The 11,213-nt window shown below is 47.0% G+C and overlaps 1 protein-coding gene across 1 annotated transcript; it reads right to left on the minus strand.

The window, feature by feature from the left end:
- Positions 1-700: 700 nt before the first annotated feature.
- On the minus strand, positions 701-4,606 carry Krt31 (keratin 31). The gene is made up of 7 exons (NM_010659.2): positions 4,190-4,606; positions 3,920-4,002; positions 3,495-3,651; positions 2,395-2,556; positions 2,173-2,298; positions 1,724-1,944; positions 701-1,115 (listed from the first exon to the last, which is right to left on the minus strand). Exons 1-7 carry the CDS (start codon positions 4,535-4,537, stop codon positions 962-964), a joined length of 1,251 nt encoding a protein of 416 aa, NP_034789.2. The 5' UTR covers positions 4,538-4,606; the 3' UTR covers positions 701-961.
- Positions 4,607-11,213: the final 6,607 nt, after the last annotated feature.

Genomic DNA, 11,213 nt, shown 5'->3' on the forward strand with positions numbered 1-11,213 from the left:
TACTTCTTGCCGGTCCAACTTTATGTCTTTTAAAACATTGTGAGTGATTTGTGATTGGGAGTTGCCTGGAACTATCTCTCCCTGCTGTACCACCCAGCATCGACAGAGTGGGAATTCATTAGGAATTGGTTAGATTGCTATGAGAAGCCCATGAAGAGTTGGTGGATATTCTCGGTCAGGAGCTGGAAGCCAAGGCTAATAATCAAAATATACATGAAGGAGAAAAAAGCATCCTGGGTATGGCAGGGAAAGACAAGGTTTCCTTCATACAGTACACCTGAGGTTATCTGAACCACAATAACCCAGAATCATAGAGCACTAGATCCAAGGATCCTACTGAGATTTTTTTGTTTTGGTTTTGGTTTTGGTTTTGGTTTTGGTTTGTTTTACTTTTCCAGAGCCACTTGGCAGTCCCTAACTCATGCTTTCTAAATCAGACTTGGATATCAACAGCTCTGGGAGAAGCCGTGTCATGAGAGAAATACAGAGATGATGAAAGGCACGGCAGCAGCATCGCCCTCCTTCCTGACAGCTGCTCTGTGTCACCCATGGGTCCAGGGTGTTGGGCTAGGCATCTGCCCATCTAGAGTCAAGCCGTCATAAAGCCTGACTTTCAAGTGGCTTTTTATAGAGTCCTCAAGTGGTGAGTCGTCAGCAAGAAATAAATACCAGTGAGAAAGGCATCTGCTTTTGCAGGGAAAAATGTTTATTGGGAGATTACAAGGGAGGGCCACTGGCACTTCAGAGTCCTCTGAGCAGTCCAATGAAGAATAGGAGGCAGGCAGAGAATGGCCTGGAGGAGGGTGCAGTGGCTGAAGACACAGATTCTGGGACTGTCATCCCAGAGATGCTCTGGCCATTAGGTTTGTGGGTTTTACGTCTGTTTTTGTGGAACCAGAACCAGGTCAGCCATCTGGAGTGCTAAGCCCAGTGTCCTTGCTCTGTTGACATCCCCCAGGTTCTAGCGTACAAAGGAGTTGCATGGCCCACAGCGGGGACGTGGGACACAAGGTGTGCAAGGGGCAGGGGGTGGGCAGGGGACACAGGGATTGGAGACGCAGGGCCCAATGGGCTTGCCGCATGCATTGCTTGTGGCACAGGGGTTGCAAGGTAGCCTAGAAAAAAAAATAGTAGAACAGAGAGTTGAGATAAGGCAAATCACATATCAAAGAGTCCCCAAGAGTAGAAATCCTGTTAGAACTTGCCCTGGCCTAGAACAGGGACTGCCCAGGTCCCCTCTACTACAATACCTTTAAATCACTAAACCTCTCTCTATTAGAGAGAGCCACAAGTACTACAGACACCCCCAAATGAATACGCTCCTAGCTGTGGATCTTGAGTCTATTCCAAGCCCCGTTTTCTTACAGAGAGAACTGAAGGACTACAGTTCCAGCCTACCCAAGGGCAATAACACAGCCAGATAAGATAAGCTTAAGCTCTCTGTACAATGAAGTATTGTAAAAAGAGACAGTTCACATGATCCTACATGTTATCATAGTACACTACAAAGAGTAGCTGTGAAATTTCACTCTGTACACAAACAACTGTGCTAACAACCCATTTGATGTTTTTAATGGTGGCCATAGTATTTTCTAAGCTCTGTTTGAGCATGTCTGGTGGGAAGATGTCATTTCTTTCCTGATATAGGCAATCCCTGGGCGGTCCACCTGAGTCTTCTCCTCCATTGGGAGCTCTCATCAAACCCTTCCAGCCCTGCACTCACTTGCAGTCCTCGCTCTCCAGCAGGCCCCTATACGTGTTGATCTCACACTCCAGCCGGGCCTTGACATCCAGCAGCACCTGGTACTCCTGGTTCTGACGCTCCAGGTCAGCCCGGATCTCACCAAGCTGGGACTCCACGTTGGTGATCAGGCACTGCACCTGGGACAGCTGAGAGCTGTAGCGAGCCTCACTCTCTGTCAGGGTGTTCTCCAGAGAGTTTCTCTGTGGGGGACGAGACAAAGGCTGTCACAGAGCTGTTCCCTCTGAAGGTTTCTGCATGACTTCCAGAGAAGTCACAGGCTTCAAAAGCTAAGAAGAGAGACAGACAGAGAGAGACAGACACAGAGACAGAGACAGAGAGAACGAGAGAGAGAGAGAGAACCCAAGGACACCCCAGTGACTCTGCCTCCCCACTCCACACTGCTCAGCAGCAGTCTGGACACTACACACCATGCAGTGCTGGGCCTGCAGCTCGATCTCCAGGGCGTTGACTGTGCGTCTCAGCTCGATGATCTCGGCTTGGCAGGACTGCAGCTGCTCTGAGCTGGACACCACCTGCTTGTTCAGCTCCTCTGTCTGCAATAGGCAAAGGGAGGGAGGGACAGGATCAGACCCTGCCTTACAGTCCTGGGGAGACTCAGTTCCTGAGTTACCATGGGCTCAGATGCCCACCTGTGTGGTGAACCATTCCTCCACTTCCCGGCGGTTGGTTTCCACCATGGCCTCGTACTGACACCTGGTCTCGTTGAGCACACGGTTCAGGTCCACGGTGGGAGCAGCGTCCACCTCCACGTTGAGGCGGTCTCCAAGCTGGCAGCGTAGGGTGTTGACTTCCTACAGATGCATACATTTAGAGTTATTACCTTCAATGAGTCTCAGCGATGGCACTGCCTATCAAAGCCCTCCTAAGTATTTTCTCAGAAAAGAAAGTCCAAGTGGAGCAATCAATTATATCCATTTCAGGCAAATAATCTCCATGGGGGTCAGCTCCCAGCTCCCTCCTCCTCATTACTATGCCATGACACTTGTTTTCAAAAAGAAGTTCCAAGGGTTTGCTTAGTTACTGCTGAAAGAAGGCTTAACAAACACATGTCCCAGATTGGAAAATTGTCTGTGAGACCCTCAAAATGCAAAATAATGGCTGGACTAGTTCAGAATGTACATCTAACAATAATACTGCCAGAAACAAACAAACAAACAAGGAAGCAAAGAAAGAAAGAAACAAGGAGAAGAGAAAAGAAAGAAAGGAAGAAAGGAAGGAAGGAAGTAAAAGAAAGAGAAAGAAGAAAGGAAGGAAGCAAAGGAAGGGAGGGAAGAAGAAAGGAAGGAAGGAAGGAAGGAAGGAAGGAAGGAAGGAAGGAAGGAAGGAAGGAAGGAAGGGAGGGAGGGAATATCATATGATGGCACCTCCCAGGAGAAGCCACTCATTCCTCACCAAAACTTTGGAAGAGTGGAGACAACATTTGCCTGCCCTGACTTATTGATCTTAGCAGGAGAACAATTGTATCACTATTACAGCAAGTCTAGAACCCTACAACTTGAGGACGAATTGCCAACAAATAGAGCTGTCTGGGAAACAGTGCATGGGCTTTTTAACATGAGGCATATCCTATTGGAAAACACGGACAATTTCAGCTCTACTTATCTCTCATCGGGTCTTGGTGCCTCTGAAAGGGATTCATAAAGACACCCTTTGAGTCATCTTTATACCCTTAGTCCTGTTTCTTCCCATCCTAAAGCCCGAGGCTGTTAATTTCTTCAGTTCATCTCACCTCTTCATGGTTCCTCTTGAGACACAGCAGCTCCTCCTTCAGGGACTCCACCTGCGCCTCCAGGTCAGACTTGCACAGGGTCAGCTCATCCAAGATCCTTCGCAGGCCGTTGATGTCTGACTCTACCAGCTGCCGCAGACCGAGCTCTGTCTCATACCTGAAGAAGGACGGGGTCAAAGGAGCAACTTGTGGGACTTTAAGAAGCAGAATAATAATCCTTGTTAGACACCATCTTTCTTGCTTTACAGGGAGTTCTGGATGCTCCATCAAAACCCAACGTCGCTCCTTTCCATTTTCCTGATTCCTTTTCCCTGGTTCTGCCCCCAACATCTTTTGCAGATGACATTTTGTCTGCTCTTTGGAAATCCCTTTCTTTAACTAGACGTTAAACCAAAGGATGCTAGTGTGGATGCTGAATAACTCACTTGGTCCTGAAGTCGTCTGCAGCCAGCTTGGCATTATCTATCTGCACCACCAACCTGGCATTCTCTGATTTGCTGCACAGGATCTGAGGAAGGAGAGACCACAATAATTAGTGAGCATGAAAATTAATATAAAACCATCAACTGCTTTAAAAAAAATGGCTTGCAGAGTTATTTTGAGGGAGGAAATGGAAAAGCATGGATACTTCTCTACTACAAGCTGAGAACCTTAGCAAGTTGCCATTACTTAGACAGAACAAGAAACCCACTCACCTTCTGCTGCAACTCCTCAATGGTCCTGAAGTAGGCCTGGTAGGCAGGACACACCAGGGGGTCCTGCTGCTGGTTCCTCTCCTGGATCCTACATTCCAGCTCTGCATTCTCTCTCTCCAGCTGCCTCACCTTCTCCATATAGGAGGCCAGGCGGTCATTCAGGAACTGCATGGTCTCCTTCTCATTGCCATTGAAGGAGCCCTCACAGAACCAATTGCAGTTGCCCACATTGGCGGGGATGTTGCAGGCCCCAGGCAGGGTGCAGCCATGGCAGCTGGGGGGCACACAGGGCCGGGAGGAGCAGCTGGTGCGGCAGCTCAGGGCCGGCAGGCAGCAATTGTATGGCATGGTGCTGGAGGGAGGGAGAGAGGTACCTGGCTGAAGACTCGGTGTGAATTCTCCAAGCCTCAGAGCTCTGAGTCTCCTTCCCTTGGTGAGACTTTATAAGCCTTCTACAGAGGGTGTGGACACAGTATGTAACATCTTTTTTTCTTTGTACTTCTTCACTGGTTTTCAGACGCCCTCTCCTTCAGTCTGTCATTTGCTTCCCTCAGAAGAGTCCCTGGTCCCATAAAATTCTTTACTTGAGCTTCTTGCCAAGTCAGGACTCTTCTTCAGCCATTGCACCCATGAAACAGAGTTCTGCAGTAGCCCTTCAAAGAAGTCACATGGCCCAGCCCTGGTCAGTTGGGTGTTGGTCCATCCAGTGACATTCTTTTGTGTTACAAGATCCTGAAGACTCACAATCAACCTAATGCCCTATCCTGAGAGAGAGAGAGAGAGAGAGAGAGAGAGAGAGAGAGAGAAATTGGTTGGTTGGTTGGTTGGTTGGTTGGTTGGTTGGTTGGTTGGTTGGAGAAAGAAGATACATTCAGTTACAGCCATCAGCTCTTGTTTCTTCTGATGAAAGTAAACTCTCTAAATGTTGTAGCCTTCCAGGCTTGATCTAAGCCTTGGATGTGAAGTTTGGAGAGCTTTCTGTAGTTTACAGGACCACATAATGACCTCTCTTATCACTTAAGAGACTGGTAGTGGCTTTGATGATAACCTTGAGAACAGAGAAGATTCTGAGAGAAGAGACAGTTTTTAAAGAGTTATAGCTTTTGGCTGATAGATGGGTGTAGATTCATTTAAGCTGTCTAGGAAAAGAACTGTGCAAGAAATAAGAACATGTTCATCTAATTTTTCCATGAGGCATCAATCAAAACAGAGTGAGTGAGCTCATTAGTAAAGTCAAGAAGTAACCCAAGGGAGGGTAAAATGCAGACAGGTCTGTGATAGGTAGAGCACTTGCCTACTGTATAAAATGGCTTGGGTTCAATCCCCAGCAAGGCAAGAGATAGCCCAAAGAGGTCTCCACTAGCAAAAAAAAAAAAAATCACTTTATATTAAACATGGAGCAAATTGGCTTTACAGTTTGTAACGTATCCATGTGTTGGCTTTAACATTAAAAATCGCTTTGAAATTTCTAGTTAAACGTTCTACCCTTCTGTCTAGTTCTCCTAGTTCAATACATGTAAACTCAGTGCTTTGCTCTGGGCATCCAAGCTCCAGCTTGGATGTGCATACAGATGTTCTAAGGACCGAAGGTTCAAAAGCATGAAAGAGGGGCTACATTATATCATTGAATCCAAGGGCTTAGATGCTAGGAAAGAAAATATTGAAATGCCCTGAAATCACAGGACTATTCTTTAGCAGGAGTGCCAAGCTAGAAATGGGTGGTGATGGAAGAGAACAGAAGATCTGAGGATGAGGTGGCCCAAGCTAGAGATGTATAAAGGTTAGGTAATTATAGGCACCAGCCGATACCAACTGCACTCCAGTACATCACCCAAGCTCCTGTGGCTTTGGCTCGCAGCCAAAGCTTCTTCTTTACTGACACCTCATTGGAGTCCCTCTCCCCAGTGAGCTTTCATGGTAGTCTTCATGTGGCTGGAGGCTCCGATAAAAGGTCCAGTGTCTGCAGTCCCCAAGACCATTATCCCACACTTATTATAAAACCATTCAGTTTCTAAAGGCCCAGAGCACTACAAAAGAGCCTTGGACTTGTAATAAAATCAAATTTTCTTCTCCCACCCCCCCAAGACTTTGAAAGTGGGTGAAATAGGCGGGTCTGGAGACAGGTACCACCCAGACTTCCCAGAAGGACATCAGACCAGCGCTGGTAGTCGGCAGCTCCTGTAACCTTCTGGGGTTTGGAATGATATTCAAGGTGGCTACATCCAAAGATGAGAAGCCATGCATGACTAAAGACAAGCATGAGCCTCTGACTTCCCAATGCCTGTCAGACTGCTCCAAAGCACTGGCTTTCCAGCAAAGAGCTGCTTCCTCAACCTGCCTTCTTCTCCATCCAAGGAAGCCTTGCTTTGAGCACAGGTTGAATACCTGCAGCATCCTCCAACCTCTTTGGTCTTATCTATGGGCTGCCCAGTGTAGCCCCCATAGAGGCCTTCACCAAAGAAAGAATGTTTGGTTGCTCTATAGGAGAAGATTTGCAGGTGTGGTCGACCAGAAGGACAAAAATAAGATCCTATCAGTACAGAGAGATCAAAGACGGAGCCAGATGGAGGCCAGGAGGAGTCCGTACAGCGAGAAAGACAAGAACACAGAGAAGAAAGGAACAAGAAGGAAACCTGTAAGGGAGCACCAAACTGTGCAGTGCTACGTGGGTCAGATAGAGCTAGCCCACTTTCAAGTGGGCTAGCCTGGAGAGTGCAAAGCTGAGAAGGTAACCGAGACATACAAAATTGATGGCCAGAAAAACAGACTTCCCTGCTGAGTATCCTGTAAGGGGTAAACGAAGACCAGCCCTGCAAGACCTGCAGACATAGGACCACAGCTTCTGAGACCTCTGAACGATCAGCCTTGACCCACCGTGTCCAAAGAAGAGCATCGTCTCCATCATCCAGCCCGGATTTGTTTGTAGCTGAAACGCACTGTTGTTTGCCTCCAGACGATGTAAACTCCAAGAGCAGCAATGCCATTTGTTCCTGACCAAGTATGGAGAACCTGGAGATGAGATAGGGAAGGAGTGGGGACAGTCAACCATAAAATGCCATCTGTTTCTGATGGAGTACAGGGGGATAAAAGAGAGGAAGAGCAAGAATATTCAGGCATTCACTGGCTTTAGGTGTTGGGCAAACATCAGTCACATTGAAGATGTAGGAGGACTGGTCACCTCTGTCGCCTGCAACCTACTCCAGGAGATATCTGGTTTCCCCGCTGACTGTCCTGCAGAAGGTGACATGGAACAATTCATCAGGATGGAGCGTTCAGGCAGACTGGCTGGTGAGTAAGCACAAAGCTGACATCCCGTGTCTCTTGCACTGTATCAACTAGCTGGAGTAGATTTGCCTCTTGAAAAAATAAGAGAAATGAGGCCCCAGGCATAACCATGCCCTGTGATTTACTCAGGCTAGCAGTAGACTTAAGTGATTTCTTGGACTACTTGCATGCTTTAATCCCCCTAAGAAGAAACTGAGATCTTCATGGACCCTCAAACCTGCCTTTCTTTATCTGGTTTGATTTAATTCAAAAATACATTCACTAGGCTTTAGAACAGAACCAAGTTGAAACAGAAGAATCAAAGATGATAAGACATTCCCAGTTTATGGATAAGTCAGGCCAATCAGCCCTAATTTGGTCCAAAAAGTAAACAAGAAAAATACAGACAAAAGTGAGGAAATGAGGTATTTTAAAGGTAGAAGATGATACTTGGAAATATATTTGTACTTAATATTGTTTTAAAATTGCACATATGATATTAAGGGCAGCAGACATTTTATGACCATGCACTGTGTGTCTAGCATAATCCTAGGTGCAGGGTCATGGTAGGTGTGGAGTTGGATGCATCCTTGTCCCTCCTGGAGCTCTCCGGCATACATAATGCCATGCAGTTGGGCAAGGTGATAAAATATTCTTCTTTTAGCCGGGCATGGTGGTGCACACCTTAAATCCCAGCACTTGGGAGGCAGAGGCAGGCAGATCTCTGAGTTTGAGGCCAGCCTGGTCTACAGAGTGAGTTCCAGGACAGCCAGGGCTACACAGAGAAACCCTGTCTCGTAAAACTATATATATATATATATATATTCTCCTTTTACCAACCTTTACCCATCCCCCCCCCCCCGTCACTTGCCTTATATTCCAAATTTGGACCATTTCAATCCAGTTCATGGTTCTTAATCTTGGGTGAAGGGATGGAGCACTTTCTGATGAGCATCTCTCTCTCTCTCTCTCTCTCTCTCTCTCTCTCTCTGTGTGTGTGTGTGTGTGTGTGTGTGTGTGTGTGTGTGTGTGCACACACACACATTGCCCATCCATGTACAGAGCCAGAGGAGAACATGAGGTATCTCGCCAAATCGACAAAGTGTCCTCCTGTTCTATCACCCTCTGCCTTATTCCCTGGAGACAGAGCCTCAGAGGGAAGCGGTAGGCAGCGTGTGAACCTGCTGCTGATGGGCACACACCACACTGCCCTCTTCACACCAAACCTCAAAGGTGTGGAGGCTTGAGTGTCTAGTTTTACCCCCTCTTCTGTGAACCTGGAAAGGGGACTCCTCTCTTCTTTCAGCCTGAGATCTTCCGCAAGGATGGCCATGCTTTCTCTGACTCTCTCCTTTCAAACTGATCGTCGAAACTCTTTTGTAAATGGTAAAAAGCAGTGGACACAGATGAAGGCTTCAGACCTCATCTCTTCTTCCTTGGTAGATGCTGTAGTTTGGGGATATGGCAGCAGGGGTGGGGTGGAGTATAGATCAAGCTTCTTCATCAAATCCTAGGCATTAAAATTGTACTTGGAGATACTTGGAGAGACTATGAAGGATACCTTAATGTCCTCAACTCAGAACGATTCCTATAACAGCAGCATCTTCCTTTCTTCCCGTGCAGTGGCTCTCAACCTGTGGGTTACAACCCCTTTGGGGGTCAAGTGAGCCTTTCTCAAGGGTCACCTAAGACCATCGGAAAACACAGATGGCTCACAAACAACAGCAAAATTACAGTTATGAAGTCGCAAAGAAAATAATTTTATGGTTGTGGGGTCAGCACCACATGAGGAACTGTATTAAGGGGTCACAGCGTTAGGAAGGTTGAGAACCACTGCTCTAAGGAAAAGAACAAAACAATAGTCATGGTTCTGTTCATCCCACTGATGAAGTCTGAGACCTGGCTTCGGAAAACACAGTGGTTAGAGCGCAGGTTTTAGAGGCAGACTGATCTGGGTCTGAATCTTGTATTCTTCATTCAACAACCATGTGATCTTTAATGTGTTAGTTACTCTCTTGGGGCCTTGGAGCCTTATCTTCAAAGTGGAAAATGGCGATATTGACTTTGTGAGACTACTGTAAGGATTAAGTGGGCTTATGTATATAGACTTATCTACAATTTAGATCAGTGTTTAATTTGTAATAAGTTTTCAATACATCTGTCTGCTGACGTGGAGGAGGAGGAAAAGAATAATTCATCATCATGATCAGGATTCCAGTGCTGGTAATGAGAAGATGTTGTGTTTCCAGGGAATCTACACACACACACACACACACACACACTACTCCAGGTATAGTAACCCCTGGACCCAGCATTTCTTCCCAGGAAGCCAAACCACTTGGCATGCAACCTCCTCACACCTAATTGTCTCATTGTAAGTGACAGTGGCATTGGATATGAACCTTGGAAGCACAGGTCAATCCCCCTGAGGCCTCACTGACTCACTCTGTGCCACCAAAAGAATCCCTCAACCACTGTGTGACTCACCCTCCCTCCCTCTTCCTTAAATGGAAAGATTGATGCTCACTTACTCTGTCGTGGTGCAAGAGTAAGATGGTTTATTTTGTCAGGCAGCTTTGAACTTGTTGGATAAAAGAAGCTATTTAAGCACAGTGGAGGAGTGAGGCTGGTTGGGCCAGGTACTTGCTCCAGTAGGGCCAATCAAGATTGTGCTTTCTTATTATGACTACCGTTGGTGAGAGCCTCGGGCATGGGTTACCTGTGCCACACTCCACAGTTTAGAGAAAAGAGCAGAGGTACCATGAAGAGGAGAGTGTGACAGCCTCTGACCTTCCCTGAGCATCCCATGGGAAACGTCTCAAGTCCTCACAACCAAATCAGAGCCCACGTGGACAGTTGCCAGTGGACAAGAGGAGTCTAAGGTTGAGAATAATTACAGGCAGAGCAGCCACATTCTCACTTGCTCTCCCTTTACCATTGGAGCTTGAGACTATGGCCACTTCTGTACCCAAGCTCCCTACCAGGATAGGGGCTGGATTAAACCACCGCCAGCTGTCCTTGCAGGCTTCGCAGCCAGCTACTGTAATTTGTAGCGTTTACAGAGCAGGAGGGTGGGGAGCAAAGCCTGCTCAAGCACTTGTGGTTTCGCTGGTGAGTAAGAACCAGGAAGCAGGGTTCAGAGAGGGTAGGAGCCAGAAGACTGACTGCCTCCATCACCTCACACCCAGCCCCATCAAATACCTGAATGCCCTCCTTGGAGGTTATAAAACATCCTTTTAAATAGCTCCAGAGATGCTTCTCATCTTTGGTCAGCTATGATGTTGAATTCTGGAGACCTGTTTGTTCTTGGCCACTTCAGCCTTGTATGGAATATCCAGATTATGTGCCAGTTTCCTTGGGGTCCTAGGCCAAGGCAGCTGCCAGAAAAATACACTCACGAGTGGAACTTCTTAGGGAGCTCGAGTGGACCGGTACATCTGGACCACTCCAGACTTACAGTGTGTGAGACTCAGCAGGCACCATCATTTCACACTTTAAGAGTTTCTGGATGCACAAGAGATACTGTCTCCATGGCACAGAGCACTCCTCAACCATGGGTTGGATGCATCAAGAAAACAAGACCAAACCCTCTATAGTGTCTGGCCAAACAGGGGCTTATTCCCTAAATGTACACCTTGCCCAGACCTCTATTCTGATAGATACCCTCCAACTTGAATATCTATCAGAATCACCTGAAAGCCTTGATAACAGCAGACTTCTGATTCAGAAAGTTTGAGGAAAGGCTCCAAATTACGCACAT

The sequence above is a fragment of the Mus musculus genome, chromosome 11 (genome assembly GCF_000001635.26).
Source record: "Mus musculus strain C57BL/6J chromosome 11, GRCm38.p6 C57BL/6J".
NCBI classification, from domain to species: domain Eukaryota; kingdom Metazoa; phylum Chordata; class Mammalia; order Rodentia; family Muridae; genus Mus; species Mus musculus.

Bases quoted from the DNA above. Each gene is read 5' to 3' on its own strand.
- Krt31 (NM_010659.2), bottom strand. From the start codon at position 4,537: ATGCCATACAATTGCTGCCTGCCGGCCCTGAGCTGCCGCACCAGCTGC. The intron at 2,557-3,494 runs GTGAGATGAACT...ATGCATCTGTAG, and splicing joins TCAAGAGGAACCATGAAGAG to GAAGTCAACACCCTACGCTG. The intron at 2,299-2,394 runs GTGGGCATCTGA...TGCCTATTGCAG, and splicing joins AGGAATGGTTCACCACACAG to ACAGAGGAGCTGAACAAGCA.